This window comes from Lithobates pipiens, unplaced genomic scaffold, assembly GCF_037356315.1.
Source record: "Lithobates pipiens isolate NorthernLeopardFrog02 unplaced genomic scaffold, aLitPip1_a1.2 Scaffold_16, whole genome shotgun sequence".
Taxonomy (NCBI): Eukaryota; Metazoa; Chordata; class Amphibia; order Anura; family Ranidae; genus Lithobates; species Lithobates pipiens.
Genome location: NW_027507748.1, coordinates 577,883,605 through 577,906,695, shown reverse-complemented (window position 1 = coordinate 577,906,695; position 23,091 = coordinate 577,883,605). Strand labels below are relative to the sequence as shown.

Here is a 23,091-nt window from a genome sequence, read left to right as displayed (position 1 = left end):
CAAATGACAGTCTATAGTATTCCCTTTTGCCCCAGCAGCTCCATAGAAGGTTATGTAGAGAAGTGAGGGGAGAAGTGAATTTTCTGAGCCAGCACAGAGAGTAATGAGACACACATAGAAGAAGTGAGGGCTATGACAAGGTAAGAGGTGGTAGGGGTCTGTGCTAGGGAACTGACTTTCCTGAAGTAGTCAAATTTTCTAGCAGGTTCAGAGGCATATAAGAAGTAAATAAAAAACAATTTATGACAAGAAAAAACTTTGCAAGTAAGCATTTTACATATTAGATTTTTTCCGTGCTTTTACCTGAATTTTTTTAAGTTGGTGACAGCGTCTCTTTAATCACAGTGTAATGCATCCACACTTTAATTCACACATCCCTCACTAGAAGAAACATTGCTAGAATGAATCAAGTAGTGTATTTGTTAATGATAATGTGGTATATTTATTTTAAATTGTATGTAAAAGCTAAGCTTTATACGTTTTTAATAAAGTGGAAAAATATTTAAAACCCAATCAGGTTTTTATTGCTGGCCATGTCCCGGCTAAGAAGATGCATGCTCTATTTGTCACTGTGACTGGGATAAAATGTGTCTGGAAATCCAAAATGTTAGAGTTTGTCACAAGAACAAGAGGGGTGGGTACAGCTTCAAATAGTGACATCTATATTTGGATGACAACAGTCTAAAAGAAGACACTTTACAGAGATTTCCACTTATGTCCTATTGTCCACGTGGGACAAGAAGGGAAAGGAGAATCTCCCTGTCAGGGCATAGACAAAAAAGAATTGGACTTTAGTTTTAACCTTTCCCTACTCTAAAATAAACAAAAAAAGTTTTAACTGTAGATACACTTTAACTGACATGTCCATAGATTGCAACTTGATAACATTGACAAATCATCCGAGTGTTCACATTTTTTGAATCCCATTCTGGTTCTAGTATAAATTTACTACAGTCTAAATAAATGAATGTTTCTTTGCACCAAGGTACCTGGAGTGTCTTCTGCGTCAAGCTAGTACGGGGTTAATAGTTTATTCCCCGACGTTGAAATGCTTTATTGATCTACCAGCAGAAATGGGTGGAGAGCATGGCCTTAATGCTGACGAGTACACGGATGTGTCAGGTGAGATCTCTGATTGTTATCTATGGGTAATCTTTATATGTAACTGGTTTCACTTTTCTCCGATATATTAATAGTCCTAACTGATAAAAGGTAAATTGACATACATATTTGCAGACAGGTGGAGGTTGCACTATATCCTCCAACCTAAAGGTAGCACTGTGCTGTTTCTCAGGCTGGCAACTGGCAAGAGCCAATTGAGGTAGGGTGACCAGAAGTTTCTGGCGACAGTCCCCAGAGGAAGTCTGTTCTCTGGGTTTTGTCCATGCTTTGCAGAGCCGGGGATGTCTAGTCACCTTTTCCTATATTTGCTTGGGCTGTGAAACGTCATCCCAGTGTTGGGCGGCAGCACCCCCCCCTTAGTTAAGTGTCTCGGACGGGGAGGGGGGCGATTGCTTCAGGATTTAACAGAGTGGGGATCTCTCGCTTTCCCGGCTGTCAGACAAAGTCCCGCCTCCTGGGCTGGCTCCTATGATAGCCAGCACACACACTGGTGACATCTATCATAGGAAGCGGGACTTCGTCTGAGGACTGGTGGGGTAAACAGGAGATCCCTGCTCTATATAATCCATCTCCTCTCCTCTAGGAAAGGCTGAGCTGCTGGGACCTAGGCTACATTGATGGGTACTGAACATACTGAGCCTCTGGGCATTGAACAGGCCGCATTGATGGGCACTGAACTGGCTGCATTGATGGGCACTGAACAGGCTGAGCTGCTTGGCATTGATCGGGCTGCATTGATGGGCACTGAACAGGCTGTGTTGATGGGCACTGAACAGGCTGCACTGGTGAGCACTGAAAGGGCTGCATTGATGGGCACTGAGCAGGGTGCACTGAAGGGCACTGAACAGGCTGCAATGATAGGCATTAAACATGCTGCATTGATGGGCACTGAACATGCTAAGCTGCTGGGCACTGAACAGGCTGCATTGATGGGCACTGAAAAGGCTGCTTTGATGGTGTCAGCAAATACTTGCTGGGACTAGCAGTTCCACACAACTGGGTGCGCGCTTGCGGGTGCCTATGCGTACGAGTCTCTCCCTGCTTTAGCTCCTGTCTGCTGCATCCCACCTGCTAATCCAGTTGTCTCAGCATCATCCGGAGCTCCAGACCAGCCATTCAGCTGTTGATCCTGCCTGTTCTCCTGTGCTTCCTGTCTACTCTACTAGGGGCTAGGATGTAAGAGAGACCTCCCTCTGCATATCGGGCTCAATGACCAGGTACGTGACAGATAAGCACTGAACAGGCTGCGCTGGTGGGAACTGAACAGGCTGAGCTGATGGGCACTGAACAGGCTACATTGATGGGCACTGAACAAGCTGAGCTGATGGGCACTGAACAGGCTGCATTGATGGGCACTGAACAGGCTGCGCTGATGGGCACTGAACAGCCTGAGCTGAAGGGCACTGGTGAGGCTGCATTTATGGGCACTGGTGAGGCGGCATTGATGGGCACTGATCAGGCTGCATTAATGAGCACTGCACGGGCTGAGCTTATGGGCATTGAACAGACTGCATTTATGGGCACTGACAAGGTTGCATTTATAGGCACTGGTGAGGCTACATTGATGGACAGCCCGGCGAGGCTGAATTGATGGACACTGATCAGGCTGCATTGATGGACACTGGTGAGGCTGAGCTGATGGGCAATGGTAAAGATGGGCTGATGGGCACTGGTGAGGCGGCATTGATGGGCACTGGTGAGGCTGCATTGATGGGCAACAAGGAGACTGCACTGATGGGACCTGGAGAGGCTGCACTGATGGGAACTGGAGAGGCTGCACTGATGGGAACTGGAGTGGCTGCACTGATGGGAACTGGAGAGGCTGCACTGATGGGCACTGGTGAGGCTGCAATGATGGGAAGTGATCAGGCTGCATTGATGGGCAGTGATCAGGCTGCATTAATGGGAAGTGATCAGGCAGCATTGATGGGCACTGGTGAGGCTGTATTGATTGGCACTGATGAGGCTCAGCTGATGGGCACTGATGAGGCTGCGCTGATGAGCACTGGTGAGTATACTACACTTAAAATGTGCTTTAAAATGCATTGTTTTCCCTTTTATGAACAATAAAATAATGACGTTATGTGGTTGGGCTAATATAATAATGCTATGGGGCTGGTATGAAATGATTTCCAAAAATAACATGTATATCATACAATCATTCCATAAACACATACCACATACACTGCATATATCATTTGAGGAAAATATGCTTATAAAATAGTTACTATTGTCCAGTTTATTGAGGCCCCAACTAGGAATGATGCTCTGTTGGACCTGGTAATCTCAAACCATGCAGAGCGTATTACTCATGTTCAGATAAAGGAACACCTGGGTAGCAGTGACCATAACATGATTTCATTTGATGTTAGCTGTAAGCAAACATCACATACGTGAGAGATAAAAACACTTAATTTCAAGAGAGCAAATTTTACAAGGATGAGGGCTGCTCTCCAGGACTTAGACTGGGAGAGAATATTGGCATCAATGGGCACGGAACAGAAATGGGAGTTCTTCAAAAAGACTGTTTGTGAACTCACTGCAAAGTATATTCTCAAGGGCAATACGTTTAAAAGGCTAAAAATAAAACCTATATGACCTATAAGTTAAAAAAGCTATAAATTATAAGAAAAAAGCTTTTAAAAAATATAAAAATGAAGGAACACTAGTGTCATTTAAATGTTACAAAGAATATAACAGAATATGTAAAAAGGAAATCAAGGATGCAAAAATTTAAAACGAAAGACAGATTGCAAAAGATAGTAGGACAAACCCCCAAAAATTATTCAAATATATTAATAGTAAAACGGTCAAGTCTGAGCATGTAGGCCCTTTACAAAATAATCTAGAGTGAGTGACTGGGGACAAAGAGAAGGCTAATTTATTAAATACTTTCTTCAGCTCTGTGTATACAAAGGAGCATGGGGGAGCTCATGTCCATAATGGGGCTGGTAGTGACACAGCCCCAAATCCACAGTGGCTCAAATGTGATATGGTCCAGAAATATTTAGACAGAATAAAGGTGGATGAAGCACTCCCACGGATCCTAAAAGAATTGAGCTCTGTAATTTCAAAGCGATTGTATCTAATTTCTAGGGACTCATTAATGACAGGAATAGTACCACTGGATTGGCGCAGAGCCAATGTGGTGCCTATATTTAAAAAGGGAACAAAGTCTTTACCAAGTAACTATAGACCTGTTAGTTTAACTTCTATAGTTGGGAAGATACTGGAGAGATTAATAAAAGACGACAGATGAGTTCTTGCAGGAAAAAAAATATTTTAAAGCAACAGACAGCATGGATTCATGAAAGGCAGAAGTTGTCAGACAAACCTGATTTCTTTTTATGAGGAGTTAAGTAAAACCTTGGACAGAGGGGTGGCGGTGGACGTGGTATACTTGGATTTTGCAAAAGCGTTCGATACAGTTCCGCACACACGGCTCATGTGTAAGGTAAAATCTACAGGTTTGGAAATATCAGTTTGTAGATGGATAGAAAACTGGCTAAAAGACAGAATTCAGAGAGTAGTGGTTAATGATTCTTACTCTGAATGGTCTAAGGTTATCAGTGGTGTACCCCAAGGTTCAGTGCTTGGACCCTTACTTTTTAATATCTTTATAAATGATATTGGGTCTGGGATCAAAAGTAACATTTCTGTCTTTGCAGATGACACCAAGCTATGCAGTGGAATAACGTCCTTACACGATGTCTCCAATTTACAAGCCAACCTCAATGCTCTGTATAATTGGGTGACTATGTGGCAGATGAGGTTTAATGTTGATAAATGTAAAGTTATGCACTTGGGGGCTAAGAATATGCATGCATCATACATGCTAGGGGGAGTACAACTGGGGGAATCCATAGTGGAGAAGGATCTGGGGGTTTTGGTAGATCATAAGCTCAATAATAGCATGCAATGCCAAGCTGCAGTTTCCAAAGCGAGCAAAGTCCTTTCTTGTATTAAGAGAGGTATGGACTCCAGAGAGAGAGATATCGTTTTGCCCCTGTTCAAATCATTAGTAAGACCTCATCTGGAATATGCAGTTCAGTTTTGGGCACCAGTTCTCAAAAATGATATTGGGGAACTGGAGAAAGTGCACAGAAGGGCAACCAAACTGATAAGAGGCATGAAGGAGCGATTAGAGGAACTGAATTTATTCACTCTTGAGAAGATGAGATTAAGGGGGGATATGATCAACATGTACAAATATATAAGGGATCCATATAGTGAACTTGGTGTTGAGTTATTCACTTTACAGTCAACAAAAAGGACAAGGAGGCACTCTTTATGTCTAGAGGAAAAGAGATTTAATCTCCAAATACGGAAAGGTTTCTTCACAGTAAGAGCTGTGAAAATGTGGAATAGACTCCCTGCAAAGGTGGTTTTGGCCAGCTCAGTAGATTGCTTTAAGAAAGGCCTGTATTATTTCCTAAATGTACACAATAGGGATGAGCTTCGTGTTCGAGTCGAACATACGTTCGACTCGAACATCGGCTGCGAATTCCGAACGTTAAGGGCCGTTCGCACCAAATTCGTGTGGCGCTCACGGCCCAAAATGCACTGCGATGGCGCAGTGCATTGCTGGCTCATGATTGGCCAAGCATGCACTGTGACCCCGCATGCTTGGCCAATCACAGCGCCAGCAGCGAGGAGAGCCAGGATGCCTGTGGCCAATCATAGCTCAGGCTGTGTAGTACATACCCCACACTATATAAGGCCGCCAGCGTGGAGGCCTTGTGTAGTGTGTTGGCATCTGTAGCAGTTAATGGGTGTTCTGTGTACCTTAAACACAGTATACACCGATCGTTATCGGCCGATTTTTCGTTCTTGCTCTTCTGTAGTGGTTGTTGTCTGCGTGCCCTGACCGCAGTATACACCGCTATATTCACCTATATATCTAGCGATATATCTATCTTTTATAATAGAGCTGTCAGTCAGTGTTAGGAGATTGTGCGTGCTGTCTGCGTGCTCTGAACGCAGTATACACCGCTATATCCACCTATCTAGCTAAATATCTTGCTCGTTTTAAATAGAGCTCTCAGTCAGTGTTAGGAGATTAGGCATGCTGTCTGCGTGCTCTGAACGCAGTATACACCGCTATATCCACCTATCTAGCTAAATATCTTGCTCGTTTTAAATAGAGCTCTTAGTCAGTGTTAGGAGATTGTGCATGCTGTCGGCGTGCTCTGAACGCAGTATACACCGCTATATCCACCTATCTAGCTAAATATCTTGCTCGTTTTAAATAGAGCTCTAAGTCAGTGTTAGGAGATTGTGCATGCTGTCTGCGTGCTCTGAACGCAGTATACACCGCTATATCCACCTATCTAGCTAAATATCTTGCTAGTTTTAATTAGAGCGCTCAGTCAGTGTTAGGAGATTGTGCGTGCTGTCTGCGTGCTCTGAACGCAGTATACACCGCTATATCCACCTATCTAGCTAAATATCTTGCTCGTTTTAAATAGAGCTCTCAGTCAGTGTTAGGAGATTGTGCGTGCTGTCTGCGTGCTCTGAAAAAGACGGACGGCAAAACAAATTATACAGGGGTGATAACCCTTCCCTATGTTTTCCAAAAAGCTTAAAAATAGTTTTTTTGACTGGAGCTACACTTTAAAAATGTACCAGTTGAAAATTACAAACCGATTCAACTTAACACAACAAACCTACACAGTCCCTGTCTTGTTTGCACCGCCTGTATACTGCTGTTCTGAGTATATAGGGCCTGGGGGCCACACGTATTTCCTTTTTTTAATATGGGTACGGGGTTCCCCTTAATATGTGTACAAGACCCAAAGGGGCTGGTAATGGGCAGGGAGGGCTACCCATGCAATTTTTCTCAATGATTTTCAACCATATTGCAGGAACCAGATATAACATTAAAACCGCAAGCAGCTTTAAATTACGTTATTTCCGTTAATGTCATTTTGTGCAGGGACTGTTCTAAACACCGGAAACACGTGGCACTTCACAGGCATACTACAGACACCCCCCAGGCACCATATTTAAAGGAATATTCCACTTTTTTTTCCTTTTAATCGTCATTAAAATCAGTGCTCCCGCCAAAACGGCCGTTTGTAAACATTTTTTTTGCAGTGACCCATGTCCCCTGGGGCAGGAGCCAGGTCCCCAAACCCTTTTTAGGACAGTATCTTGCATATTAGCTGTTAAAATTAACACTTTTAATTTCGAACGTTCGAGTCCCATAGACTTTAATGGGGTTCTAACGTTCGTACGAATTTGGGGTCCGTTCGAAAGTTCTGGTGCGAACCGAACCGGGGGGTGTTCGGCTCATCCCTAGTACATAATATAACTGGGTACTAACATTTATAGGTAAAGTTGATCCGGGGAAAATCCGATTGCCTCTAGGGGGATCAGGAAGGAATTTTTTCCCCTGCTGTAGCAAATTGGATCATGTTTTGCGCCTTCCTCTGGATCAACTGTGGGTATAAAATTGGGTATATGGGGTTGTATGATATTATAAATTTTTTTTTTTTTGTGGTTGAACTGAATGTCTTTTTGCAGCCTGACTAACTATGTAACTTGGTACTATTTGCCAATAAAAAAAAAATATGTCCCCTGGATTTCATTTTAAAAATCTGATCACCATTGAGGACTAGTTTTCCCCTGCTTTGGGCTACAGGCTGGCATCTTGGTGAGGGCAACAATCCTATTGGATACTGAAATCCATCAAGATGTGGGCAGGCATCCTAAATATTTTAACCACTTCAGCCCCGGAGGCTTTTACCTCCTTCCTGACCAGAGCACTTTTTGCGATTCAGCACTGCCAATAACTGACAATTACGCGGTTGTGTGACATTGCATGCAAACAAAATTAACGTCCTTTTTTTCCCCACAGATAGAGTTTTCTTTTGGTGGTATTTGATCACCTCTCCGGTTTTTATTTTTTAAGCTATAAACAAAAAACAGTGCCAATGTTGAAAAAATAACTCAATATTTGGTACTTTTTGCTATAATAATTATCCCCCAAAAATATATTAAAAAAATATTTTTTTCCTCAGTTTAGGCTGATATGTATTCTTCTACATATTTTTGGTAAAAAAATTGCAATAAGCATATATTGATTGGTTTGTACAAAATAGGGGATAGTTTTATGGCATTTTTATTATTCATTTTTTTTTTACTAGTAATGGTAGCAATCTGCGATTTTTATCGGAACTGCGACATTATGGCGGGCATGTTGGACAATTTTGACACATTTTTGGGACCACTGACATTTTTACAGCGATCAGTGCTATAAAAATGCATTGATTATTGTAAAAATGTCACTGGCAGTGAAGGGGTTAAACACTAGGGGGCGATCAAGGGGATAATGTGTTCCCTATTGTGTCTTCTAACTGACGGGGGGAGAGGACTGTGTAGGGGAGATGACAGAACGCTGTTAATACTCTGTTTACACACACAGATCCCAGTTCTCCGTGTCGCGGGAGCCTGGCATTGATTGCGACCGCCAGGCACTCGCATCGGCGAGTGGGGGGTGCGCACGTGCCCCTAGTGCCCAAATATAAAAGAGACATAACATGACGGCGATTCACACAGCCGGGCCATGTTACAGCAGTACAACTGTGCTGGCTAGTCGGCAAGCGATTAATAAACAGTGGAATGCTGCTTCAATCAGTGTGCCCACAGTGTGGGAGTAAGATATGAACAGAGTGAGGGAGGGAGAGGGAGCATTAGGGAGAGGTACCTGTTAGCAGAGAAAGAGTAGGTGTTCCCTTTCAGGTGGTCTCCACTGTAAACTTCCTGGAAAGGTCTCATACTGGCAGCCAAATATCTGCAGGGACTTTTGGAGATCTCAGCATGACCAAGCAATATCATAGATCCTGCAAGGGTAGTGCTCCTCTATCCTATGTTATATTATTACTGGAAAGTACCCTGTCTATAAACTGTGCCCTTTACTGCCTGAAGAAGTGTATGACCTGAAAATATGTGGTACCATTGCTCTAAATTTTCTGTGAACAGTAAATTTCTACAATGTAAACAAAGTTAAGCATCCACTTGTGTTTACTGAATTCTCGGGTACACTGGATGGGGTGGGTGTAGGTAGGGTGACACTTCCTCCATTTTTCCCCTCCTTTTTGGGCACCAAATAAAGGTTACATGAGAGACCAACCCCTGGATGGGTTTTTCTGGGCTACGCAGCTAGGCACCCTAGATAGCCTTACACATGGTTTACCTTTACTTTGAACAGACGACTTGAAGCTAGTAAAGTCTCTTGATGTCAGTATACACCACCGCAGCCACTGTTGCATTTAGGAGGGACATGTAGAGCCAATAACTTCTCCACCTGTCCAGCGTATATCCTCTACCTCACTCCCAGTAATGGAATGGGACCCCAATGTTGTCCTAGTGCTGACTCCATTTGTGCACTCTTTTAACTCTTCCTCTTCCATACCTGTGCACAGGCTGAGGACCTCTGTGGTCCTGATCTGTCCCCGTTGCTCTGGGAGATGGACTGGCTCATGGAGAGACTGCTGGCAACAACTCCTGCAAGAGGCTATCCCACCTGCCTCATGTACACCCTTATGACAGGCTGCTAGCAAAACCTTTGTTACCCTTCATAACCACTTCACACTGGATTAACTCTTGGGCTGCTGTTTTCATACCCGAATGTGTTTGACTGACCCTAGATGTATGCTGGTTTCTTTCATTAGTTTAGTAACTTTAGTAACTTCAGACCAAGCAGAGGCAAAGTGTCAGGAAGGACTAGCCAATATCCAAGATGGCGGCAGAAGAATGCGAACACCTCCGGTGCATCTGCGCATACCTGGTAACAGCTTTGGCGCCCAACAGCCTATTTAAACACTGCCAGTGGACAGATTGGGTGCTGTCTGCTCTACAGCGTTCCCGTGTGTTCCTGCTAGTTGCATCTTGTTACCTGTTCCTGTTAACCCAGCTTGCCGACTTGGCTTGCCTCTGACAGCCGATTACCGACCCGGCCTGTATCCTGACTTTTCTTCTGCCTCCACATCTGCTCCTGACGTGTCCGCCAGTGTATGACCCGGCCCGCCTGTACCATCCCTCGCTTCTGCCTGGAGAATCCTGCTGAGCTACCGCTCCTCCTACAGCTGTTTCATATTCCACGGTCTGCAACCAATCAGGCACCCATGCAACTCTGCACTCCTATGCTCCCTGTCTGCTCTACTGGGGAGCCTCGAGTCAGAAGTGTAAGGGAGGCCGTCTGCTGCATTTCAGGCTCTACCGTCAGGTACATGAAACAAAGTTTCAAAAACTTTACATAAATAATGTGGCATTACAGTAGAACAAAAGCTACAATCTTTCCCTAAACTAATTCCTAATTCAGGCTTGTGGCTGCCTCAGCATACCTGCACAGGATAGAGTGCATTATTGCATAATTCCAGCATTGGTGTCTCCAGACGTTTTGTAGCTCAAAATAGTCTAATACTCTGTATAGGTTCTTTATGCATAGATGCTCGATGCTCTGAATTCGACAGAAGGCTGTGTGGACAGATCCCCGTAACGTTGACATGTCAGGTAATATGCATGACTACTCACTCATCATGCGCCCCTGAATCCGATTGCTGTCTCATTTGTATATAGTACAGGACAAGTGGGTCGGATGCAAGAAAGTCTGCCAAGAAAGAACCAGGAAAATATTAACACTAACCCTCCCAGCTCTGGCAGCATAAAACTCAACCTGCTTACAAGCAGATCTTTCTGAGTGGAGGAGCAGAGCGTCTGTGTCATTTGTGTACAAGGTCAGAAATAGAGTCGGGGGATGAATTGTTAAGTACTCAAAAGGCAAAGTATGGTAACCTGAATTATATTCTCACATTGAAAATATTAACAGGGAAGTATAACAAATGAGAGGTAGTAGGAGATTTAGATAAGTCTTGCTGCAGAATTCCTGATAAATTGTAGACAGGAGAATGTTTCGGCAGTCAGATCTCAAAAATTGATAGATCTGAGTGACTTCTGCATATATCTGTTTTTTTATTATACCAACGTAACAGAGAAGTAATACAAACAAAGAACAATATAGGGAAGGGAACCAGACCTTCAGGACATTGACATTGACATTGAGTCTTGTTTGAAAACTTTAAGAAAAATAATAGAATGGTGAGAAGGCAGTGTTCTGAATGTCAAATACAGTGCCTTGCGAAAGTATTCGGCCCCCTTGAACTTTTCAACCTTTTGCCACATTTCAGGCTTCAAACATAAAGATATACAATTTTTATTTTTTGTGAAGAATCACCAACAAGCGGGACACAATTGTGAAGTGGAATGAAATCTATTGGATAATTTAAACTTTTTTAGCAAATAAAAAACTGAAAAGTGGTGCGTGCAAAATTATTCGGCCCCTTTACTTTCAGTGCAGCAAACTCACTCCAGAAGTTCAGCGAGGATCTCTGAATGATCCAACGTTGTCCTAAATGACTGATGGTGATAAATAGAATTCACCTGTGTGTAATTAAGTCTCTGTATAAATGCACCTGCTCTGTGATAGTCTCTGGGTTCTGTTGAAAGCGCAGAGAACATCATGAAGACCAAGGAACACACCAGGTAGGTCCGTAATACTGTTGTGGAGAAGTTTAAAGCCGGATTTGGATACAAAAAGATTTCCCAAGCTTTAAACATCCCAAGGAGCACTGTGCAAGCGATCAATTTGAAATGGAAGGAGTATCAGACCACTGCAAATCTACCAAGACCTGGCCGTCCCTCTAAACTTTCAGCTCAGACAAGGAGAAGACTGATCAGAGATGCAGCCAAGAGGCCCATGATCACTCTGGATGAACTGCAGAGAACTACAGCTGAGGTGGGAGAGTCTGTCCATAGGACAACAATCAGTCGTACACTGCACAAATCTGGCCTTTATGGAAGAGTGGCAAGAAGAAAGCCATTTCTCAAATATATCCATAAAAAGTCTCGTCTAAAGTTTGCCACAAGCCACCTGGGAGACACACCAAACATGTGGAAGAAGGTGCTCTGGTCAGATGAAACCAAAATCGAACTTTTTGCCCACAATGCAAAACGATATGTTTGGTGTAAAAGCAACACAACTCATCACCCTCAACACACCATCCCCATTGTCAAACATGGTGGTGGCAGCATCATGGTTTGGGCCTGCTTTTCTTCAGCAGGGACAGGGAAGATGGTTAAAATTGAGGGGAAGATGGATGCAGCCAAATACAGGACCATTCTGGATGAAAACCTGTTGGAGTCTGCAAAAGACCTGAAACTGGGACGGAGATTTATCTTCCAACAAGACAATGATCCCAAACATACAGCAAAATCTACAAAGGAATGGTTCACACATAAACATATCCAGGTGTTAGAATGGCCAAGTCAAGGGGGCCGAATAATTTTGCACGCACCACTTTTCATTTTTTTATTAGTTAAAAAAGTTTCAGAAATCCAATAGATTTCGTTCCACTTCACAATTGTGTCCCACTTGTTGGTGATTCTTCACAAAAAATAAAAATGTTATATCTTTATGTTTAAAGCCTGAAATGTGGCAAAAGGTTTAAAAGTTTGAGGGGGGCGAATACTTTAGCAAGGCACTGTAAATTCAGAATTTCCAGTAGCAGAAGATGATCAGTGCCAAATTATGAAGAACCGATGCATAGGAGAAGAAAGTTACAAAAACATTTGGTTTGGGGGACATCTGTCACTTTTTTAAGTGTTTTGTAACCATTTTGTTGAATGAGCAGGATGAAGGCAGATTAAAGGAGATCAAAAAGCAAGTGAAAAGCCTTCAAACTGTTTTGAACTGTATAGATGAAGTCAAATATGGTTCACCAGAGTGTAGAGGAGGGTCAAGAGAAGATTTTTGTTTTTAGTATAGGAAATGTGATTGCTCTAAAGGGAACCCGTCTGTAAAGAGGGCCAGATTTAACCACTTCAATACAGGGCACTTAAACACCTTACTGCCCAGACCAATTTTGAGCTTTAAGCGCTGTCGCACTTTGAATGACAATTGCGCGGTCATGCTACACTGTACCCAAATGAAATTTTTTTATTTTTTTTCCCATAAATAGAGCTTTCTTTTGGTGGTATTTGATCACCTCTATGGTTTTTATTTTTTGCGCTACAAATAAAAAAATACCGAAAATTTTGAAAAAAAAATATTTTTTTTTGTTTTCAGTTTCAAAACTTTGTAAATAAGTATGTTTTCTCCTTCACTGATGGGCACTGATGGGGCTACACTGATGGGCACTGATAAGGCGGCACTGATGGGCACCAATGATGTGGCACCAATGAAGTGGCACTGATGAGGTGGCATTGATGGACACTGATATGTGGCACTGATAGGCGGCACTGATAGGCGGCACGGATGGGCGACACGGATGGGCAACACGGATGGACACTGATAGGTGGCACAAATTGGCACTGATAGCTGGCACGGATTGGCATGGATGGGCGGCACAGATGGGCATGGATAGGCGGCACAGATGGGCATGGATAGGCGGCACAGATGGGCATGGGTGGGCACTGATAGGCGGCACAGGTGGGCACTGATAGGCGGCACAGGTGGGCACTAATAAGCGGCACAGGTGGGCACTCATAGGCGGCACAGGTGGGCACTCATAGGCGGCATTGGTGTTATACTGTACTAATGGATGCCAATCAGTGCCAAACAATAATGCATGCCAATCAGTGATGCCCATTGTGGGCACTGATTGGCATCCATTATGGGCACTGATTGGCATCCATTGTGCTGACTGGCATCCCTGGTGGTCTAGGGAGGATTACCTTTTCCCTGGTGGTCTTGTGGCGTCCCTGGTGGTCCAGTGTGGGCATCCTCGGGGGGGCTGTGCTGATAATCGATCAGCACAGACCCCCCCTGTCAGAGGAGCACCCGATCGGCTCTCCTCTACTCGCGTCTGACAGACGCGAGTGAGGAAAAGCCGATCACCGGCTCTTCCCATTTACACTGTGATCAGCCGTGATTGGACACGGCTGATCACGTGGTCCGATCAGGATTATGAAACCACTTTGCCACCGTCAATTGCCTATAGGGCGGGCAGCAAGTGGTTAACAAATCAGTCAGTGTAGGCCCTAGGGCAGAGGACAGGGCAGAGAGGACTAGGTCAAACAGACAGATTGTGGAGAAAGATGCTCACAGCAGAGGGATTATTTTGTTTAGTGGTTGGAATGAAAGTGCTAAGAGCAGTTAAAGGTGGAGATTGATGCATCCAGATGTTTTTATCAGTAGGCCCATTTTTTCTTTAAAACAGTTTGTGATGTCAAAGGCTGATGGAGTCAGATTGAAAAATGCATTAAATGTAGAAAATAGGTGGACAGGGATGGATGTTTGCAAAGATATACATGTGAAAAACTAGTTTTGTTTGCAAATGTTAAGAGGAGTTAAAGTAGTATTACTAAAGTACTAAGTACTAAAGGCACTTGATTTACTAAACACAAATAAGGAAGGTTGCGTTGCTCTTTGCAATATAATTTTTGCAATAAATACCCAATCAGGTACAAGGAAAATAAAACATAAAAACAACTTGCACATGATTGGATGATGGAAGTCAGCAGAGCATCATCTCATTCACTAAGCACTGGGGATAATTCCCTTGCAAAGTGCAACTTGCCTTGCAAAATGAACAGTCTGTTTGCCTTTAGTATATCAACCCCACAGTGTTTTGGGACAGATTTTTATTTATTTTTACAGCAACATTCTATCCTCTGCCTTAAGTCACTGGCTAAGAGAGATAGTGTATATATATATATATATATATATATATATATATATATATATATATATATACTATTATGTGGCTTAGATGCTTCTGATGAGAGATATGTAATTTCTCTTTTCTTTGAAAGAAAGCTGAAGTGAAATGTCAGAATGCAGTTAATCTGCACATTCTGTTTTCATGTTCTGTCTATTAAAGGCCAACTCCATCTAAAGCTGATATTTTAGCTGTAGATGGACATCAATGGATTCAATGACCCCCTGGCTTTTGATATCCTTCTGGGACTCCTCTGGTAATATTTCAGCACTTTATTTTGTGTCTTTGTTACCACCTACAAGGCAATGAAAAGTCTTCTTGCTCAACTTAACGTCTTTAAATTATTACTTTTTTTGTATTTACTATGATGGAGGATTTGTCAGAGACTTGTGGCATTATATGGCTGTGCAATGCCTGCAGCCCCTGAGTAAAAATTAAAGTTTTCATGGGGGTAGATCACCACTGGAGTTCCCAAGATATAAGAAGACCCCAAGCCATACATTTTGCCAGCAACTACACAAAGAATAAAATAATAATTTTAGTTATAAATTTGATTGGAGTTAAAATTTAAAATGTTAGACTAGCAATTAACATCCCAATCCCAATTTGACACCTAAGTGAGGGTCAAATCACTTATTGGGGCACCGTGGGGAAAAAAGGATTGTCTCTGGTGTCAGTAGTGATTGCGTGTTGCTCTGTAGAGTAAAAATGTGCATGTGCCACATCAGTCAGTTGCTTACGTTGCACAGTTGTAATGCAGTTGAACCTGATTGCCACACTGCTGCACCTCTCAGTAGCAGAAATAGTTATTTTTGCAGTGGAATACAGGGAACTGATATCAGGGCATATTAGTATCTACACTACCAGCTTTTAGAAATACTTGTAATGAGCCCATAAACCAGATAAAAGCATATGTAAATTCAGTCATTAAAATGTCATATAAGCTTTAAAATATTAATTTAATTTCAAAAGTCATTTCAATATGTTTAAATCTGCAATTTCCATTAAAATAATATTGGTTTTCCATATTTATTACATGGCGCTACATAATATGCAAGAGCCAGGGTCATAGCTCTCAAATTCTTCAAACTTGTCTCAACTTTCAGACTATCTCAAACACACTGCCCTACCTTGCCTTTCGACCCAGAAGGCAAAGAGTTTAGTACTGAATTCTCGGGTACACTGGATGGGGTGGGTGTAGGTAGGGTGACACTTCCTCCATGTTCCCCCTCCTTTTTGGGCACCAAATAAAGGTTACATGAGAGACCAACCCCTGGATGGATTCTTCTGGGCTATGCAGCTAGGCACCCTAGATAGCCTTACACATGGGTTACCTTTACTTTGAACAGACGACTTAAAGCTAGTAAAGTCTCTTGATGTCAGTATACACCACCGCAGCCACTGTTGCATTTAGGAGGGACATGTAGAGCCAATAACTTCTCCACCTGTCCAGCGTATCTCCTCTACCTCACTCCCAGTAACGGAATGGGACCCCAATATTGTCCTAGTGCTGACTCCATTTGTGCACTCTTTTAACTATTCCTCTTCCATACCTGTGCACAGGCTGAGGACCTCTGTGGTCCTGATCTGCCCCCGTTGCTCTGGGAGATGGACTTGCTCATGGAGAGACTGCTGGCAACAACTCCTGCAAGAGGCTATCCCACCTGGGTTTGTGCCTAAGCGAGAAGCCCTGGACAATATAATGAAGACAATATTATTCATGGATAATGCCCAGAAGACTAAACATTCGCTCTGCCTTTTATTGTTGGATGCAGAAAAGGCTTTTGACTGCATGGATTTGCGGTTTCTGGAGGCAACGATGAAACAGATCGGTCCTCCATGGCGCTTTATACATAAAATAATGGCCCCCCACAGTCAGAATTAGGATAAATGGTCTTCTATCTGATGTAATAAATATTTCAAATAGCACTAGACAGGGCTGTGCCCTATTGCCCTACTTTTATATATTGGCTATGGGGCACCTTATGTCTGCTCTCAGAGCCAATGATTCTATTCAGGGCATAATGGTGGGCCACTTCTACAAGTTAAGTCTCTATGCAGGCAACTTGATCTATGTCACAAACCCTAGGACAGCGTTTTTGTGTGATTTACAGGAGCTGGAGAAATTTGGTCGGTTTAGCAATTTCAAGATTAATGCCACCAAGTCTAGTTGCTTAAACATCCCCTTGTCTCAAAGGGAGAAGGCTTTTTTGGAATTTTCCTTTTAGATGGATAGCTAACTCCCTTAAATACTTAGGGGTCTATATGTCTCCTTTTCCTGATAAATTATATTAATTGAATTACTTAATGGTCTTGAACTCTACAGTGCGTAGACTACAGGCCTGGGCAGCTAAGAAAAACTCTTGGATGGGTAGAATGGAAATTTATAAAATGAATGTACTACCTCGTTTTCGTTATCATTACCAAACCCTCCGCATTTCCTTACTAAGTTCTTTTTTCCAGTCATTATGCATGGGAATAAAGTCGATGTCTTTCTAAATTGTATATGAAGCACTGGTGAAGTGTAAATTGAAAGGAGGGGCAGGATTGCCGCATATGAAATTGTATTATATGGCTACAATATTGGCCCGGTTATTAGATTGGTTTTTCCACTCTAAACTCTAACAATGGGTCTCCATAGAGCAAAGTTTCTCACCAAGTATGAATATAGGGAACTGTGAAGGAAGCTCGTAGGAAAGCCCCCCCCCCCCCCTCTATGCAAGCGATCATTTTGAAATGGAAGGAGTATCAGACCACTGCAAATCTACCAAGACCTGGCCGTCCCTCTAAACTTTCAGCTCAGACCCATGATCACTCTGGATGAACTGCAGAGAACTACAGCTGAGGTGGGAGAGTCTGTCCATAGGACAACAATCAGTCGTACACTGCACAAATCTGGCCTTTATGGAAGAGTGGCAAGAAGAAAGCCATTTCTGAAAGATATCCATAAAAAGTATTGTCTAAAGTTTGCCACAAGCCACCTGGGAGACACACCAAACATGTGGAAGAAGGTGCTCTGGTCAGATGAAACCAAAATCCAACTTTTTGCCCACAATGCAAAACGATATGTTTGGCATAAAAGCAACACAGCTCATCACCCTCAACACACCATCTCCACTGTCAAACATGGTGGTGGCAGCATCATGGTTTGGGCCTGCTTTTCTTCAGCAGGGATAGGGAAGATGGTTAAAATTGAGGGGAAGATGGATGCAGCCAAATACAGGACCATTCTGGATGAAAACCTGTTGGAGTCTGCAAAAGACCTGAAACTGGGACGGAGATTTATCTTCCAACAAGACAATGATCCCAAACATACAGCAAAATCTACAAAGGAATGGTTCACAAATAAACGTATACCAGGTGTTAGAATGGCCAAGTCAAAGTCCAGACCTGAATCCAATCGAGAATCTGTGGAAAGAGCTGAAAACTGCTGTTCACAAACGCTCTCCATCCAACCTCACTGAGCTCGAGCTGTTTTGCAAGGAAGAATGGGCAAGAATTTCAGTCTCTCGATGTGCAAAACTGATAGAGACATACCCCAAGCAACTTGCAGCTGTAATCGCAGCAAAAGGTGGCTCTTCAAAGTATTAACGCAAGGGGGGCGAATAATTTTGCACGCCCCACTTTTCATTTTTTTATTAGTTAAAAAAGTTTCAAAAATCCAATAGATTTCGTTCCACTTCACAGTTGTGTCCCACTTGTTGGTTATTCTTCACAAAAAATAAAAAAATTATATCTTTATGTTTGAAGCCTGAAATGTGGCAAAAGGTTGAAAAGTTCAAGGGGGCCGAATACTTTCGCAAGGCACTGTATTTAGGTTGATATTCATTATTGAGTGAGAAACTAGAAAACAAGAATTGATCTAGCTTAACAATTCTTATGATGATAAATGTTGAATAGGTGCTAAAAGAACAACTTCCTGTGCTCAAAACAATGCTCTGGCAATAGAGTGTCACAGACCTTCCGTTACATTACATTTCCAAAAATAGCAAAACTGTGCAGCCCCCTACAGGCTGGGGAAGCCTAGGCAATACACTGAAAAACAAGAAAAGAGGGCTCACAAGCCTTGTGCATTACCTATGCTATAACATTTATTTAATAAATAAAACAGATTCCTACTCACAACATCATGAAAACTCAAGCATATCAGTATCCATGGTGTCATAGACAGCCAGGATCCCTGAAGATTTCCCAACCTCAACAAGATCCCCTCTTTCTTAGAGTTTTGGCTCTTTGTTATTGCAAAGGTAATGCGCAAGGCTGGTGCACCCTCTTTTCTTGTGTATTGCCTGGGCTTCCCCAGCCTGTAGGGGGCGGCAAAGCTTTACTATTTTTGGAAATGTAATGTAGCAGAAGGTTTGTGACACTCTATGGCCAGAACATTCTTTTGAGCACAGGAGGTTGTTCTTTTGACAGCTACTCAGTAACATTTATCATCGTAAGAATTGTTAATTGAAATAGCTGTATCCTATTCCACAACTACTGATTTTTATTGCATTCAACACTTTATTTGGAGTTTCTATTAAATAACACCTCAACTCAACTGTTTCTTCTGTAAAAAAGAAATAAATCTAAAGTTGCAAAATAAATGTAATTCATTTAATACATTTAAATAAAAACACATTTATTTAAATTAAAATAGTACCTATGGATCTTGTTCATCACTTCCTGTTACAGGGTGACAACACTTATATCCCTGTCTTCCAATTGTTAATCTGCAGTCTCACCCTCTCAATGAAGACTACAAGTGGCTGTGCCAGGACACATTGCGTAGGCATACAGTGAGGGAGAAAAGTATTTGATCCCCTACTGGTTTTGCACGTTTGCCCACTGACAAAGAAATGATCGATCTATAATTTTAATGGTAAGTTTATTTTAACAATGAGACAGAACAACAAAATACATCCAGAAAAACAGATTTCAAAAAAGTAATAAATTGATTTGCATTTTAATGAGTGAAATAAGTATTTGATCCCCTATCAATCAGCAAGATTTCTGTCTCCTAGGTGTCTTCTATACAGGTCTATATATACAAGAAGTCACGCTCATTCAAAATGAAACCAAAAAATTATGATCCAGTGATTGGAACAATACAGGTGAGTATTGAAACAGTAACATAAATAATAAAAAAAAATTGAATTAATAAGTGAATGACTCTAATAGAATAAAGTGCAGTCTGGAATACACAAGATTCTAAAATGTGAAAAAGTACCAGCAGAATGGAATGATCCAAAACTATTCAGCCACCACCAAGGGAAAGCCAGTCTCCAGACCTTAATCCCATAGAAAATATGTGGAGGGAGCTGAAGGTTCAAGTTACCAAACATCAGCCTTGAAACCTTAATGAATAGGAGAGGATCTACAAAGAGGGGTGGGACAAAATCCTTCTTGAGATGTGTGCAAAACTGGTGGCCAACTACAAGAAACGTCTGACCTCTGTGATTGCCAACAAGGGTTTTGCCACCAAGTACTAAGTCATGTTTTGCGAAGGGGTCAAATACTTATTTCACTCATTGAAATGCAAATCAATTTATAACTTTTTTAAAATGCGTTTTTCTGGATTTGTTGTTATTCTGTCTCTCACTGTTAAAAAACTGTTGTCAGAGGGCACATACAAAATCAGTAGGGGATCAAAATGCTTTTTTCCTTCTACTAGTAGTTCACTGTTATCACCATGAGGAAAGCCACCCTGAAGCACCCTGAAATATTTAACGAAGCTAGCGCTGGAGTACACGTAGACAGGAAGTGGCTGCCACAATGCTATGTGAAACCGGCAAAATCAGTATTTTATACAAAAAACAAAACAAGAGAACAAACAAACAAACAAAAAAAAACATTTTGAATACACAGTGACTTAGAAAACTGAATATCATTCAGTCAGGGTCATGTCATACTAGAATCTTTGTAGCAGTTATTTGTAGCAACTACAGGTCTCTCTGCTTATTTACTCTGGCGAGTATTAGCTAGCTACAGTGTTGCGTCTTTAGCTGTAATATTTATCGATGTGCCATATTTATCAGCAGCTGTATTATACTATAAGGCTAGGTTACATTTGTGCATTTTTTCACAAAATTGCACGCATTCCTGCAATGCACAATCTCCTTTGCAGGTGCGCTGCAGTGCCATTAGCCACCTTGAAAATGTGCACATGAAAGCATGCGCAAAAATGCACAGTACCAACGTATCATGCGTTTTGGTGCATTGTGATTTAAAAAAAAAAGGTCATGCACTTCTTCTGTGTGATTTTACATGTAGGGCTGTCCATTCAAATGAATGGACTGCCCCAAACATATGCTCAAATATGCGCAGCACACACCAGCACAGCTGCATAGGTGTTAATGGAGCCTCTTGGAATTTCAGTGACATTAGACCATTCATTCACTGACATTCATTTATTTTTATTTTTTTTTTGCTAGAAACAATAATACTTTAAAGTAGAACTAAAGGCAAGGTTTTTTTTTTTCTTTTTGGATAGAGCAAGGGAGGGTTATAACCCCTGCCAGATTTTTTTTTTCCGCCATCTGTGTCCCATTGTGGAGATTTTGCTTCACTTTCTGTCCCATAGCCAAACAGAAATTGAGAGAAAATCCCCTCAAATAAAGAGAATTCCTTGGGGACGCCCAGGTCACCAAAACTAGTATACCCATTAGAATAAGAATAAAAAACTGTGCCTGCACAATAAACTACTTACTATAATCCTCAAAGTGTGAAATCAATAAATTAGTGTAGAATACCAACACTTCAAATGCTCAAAAATGTGCTTTTTATGCATCACATCAAAAATAATAATGGCATCCCATTTTATTTGAGGTACAAAGCTACACAGAGGCTGCATCCATTGGAATGTATAAAAGCAAATTTATTCCTTATACATTGTGAGTGCAACCTTATATTTAAAAAATAAATAAAAATAAAGCTAAAATAACAGTAAGCACTATGAGAATTATTCTATTTTGGGTCCAATATAGGGAAAAAAAGCTAAAGCCCCGTACACACGAGAGAACTTATGTCCGACAGACTTCCGAAGGAGTTCTGCCAGAGTTCTGCCGGAGTTCCGACAGAGTTCTGATGGACTTTTCGACTGAATGGACTTGGCCACACACAATCACACTAAACTCCGACGGATTCGAACGTGATGACATACGACTGGACTCGAATAAGGAAGTTCATAGCCAGTAGCCAATAGCTGCCCTAGCGTCGGTTTTAGTCCGTCGGAATAGCATACACACGAGCGAATTTTTCGGAGGGACCGGGTGCGGCGGAGTTCCGTCGGAAAAATTTGAAGCATGTTCCATATTCTAAAGTTCGTCGGACTTTGGATGTTCAAAAGTCCGCTCGTGTGTACGCGGCATAAGAGGAACCAGGATGGCAATGGAGTAACACTGAATAATCCTATGCACCCATAATGAGAGATCTAAACTTACCCTGGAAGGACACATACTAAAGAGCATAAAAACCCGATGTAAAAGAGTAAAAGCGTGAGGTGAGAGTGGTATTATAATGGTGGAGGGATAGGCGCACTACAAATACAAGCAAGCTCATATTACCCACTCGTGAAAATTTTATTTCCCGGCCAGCCTCATGTCAGCACACAATGGATTAACCCCTTCCTCGAGTCTCTCAGTACCACCTTTTCTTAGCTGATAAAAGGGAGCCCCTCCTCCCCTGCCCTTGTTCCTTTTTTTTGGTCAGACCAGGCCACCATGCTCACAGATTAGACTACACCCCCCTACCGAACGTACCCACCCAGGTTCAAGCCTCTCCTGGGATTGGAAGGTCCAGAACAATAAAGGTAGTTCCTTTTATCACACTGGACTCTCTATATGCAGGAGCCATGCGGGCATACTAAGGCTTAAAGAGCTTACCATTTTAGGCTGTGGTGTTGCTGTAGTATTGTGCCTACCTTTCCTGCTTCCTAGGAGCTGCGCCGGCCGCCTCCCATGTGTTTTCTGTCGGTTGGTGATGTCCTCACAGGGGGGCGGGGCTGTGGGGCTATAAAGCCTGGAGAGCCAGAATCTCCAGTCATGTTTGCCACAGCTAGTGAGGGAAGTGTACTGGTGAGTTTTCCTTCACAGAGGGGGAGGGGTGGCTGGGCTGTGTCAGTGTTTATTGAGCCATGATCACAAAATGCATTACTCCATGTGTTTACAGCTTTTCAGATACCTTACAAATCTGCTGCCACCCTGAGTGACTCCATATTCAGTATTAAGCTAAAGTTATTTCCTTTAAAGAGCCAGTAAAAAAAAAA

At 42.3% G+C, this 23,091-nt stretch overlaps 1 protein-coding gene across 2 annotated transcripts in view; it reads left to right on the top strand.

Moving 5' to 3' along the window:
• The window catches only part of NCKAP1L (NCK associated protein 1 like), a 311,632-nt gene that overhangs the window by 115,260 nt on the left and 173,281 nt on the right, over positions 1-23,091 (top strand). For both annotated transcript variants that reach the window (XM_077483779.1, XM_077483778.1), the window contains exon 22: positions 986-1,122. In XM_077483779.1, coding sequence (XP_077339905.1) covers positions 986-1,122 — 137 coding nt within the window. The remainder of the gene's footprint in view (positions 1-985; positions 1,123-23,091) is intronic.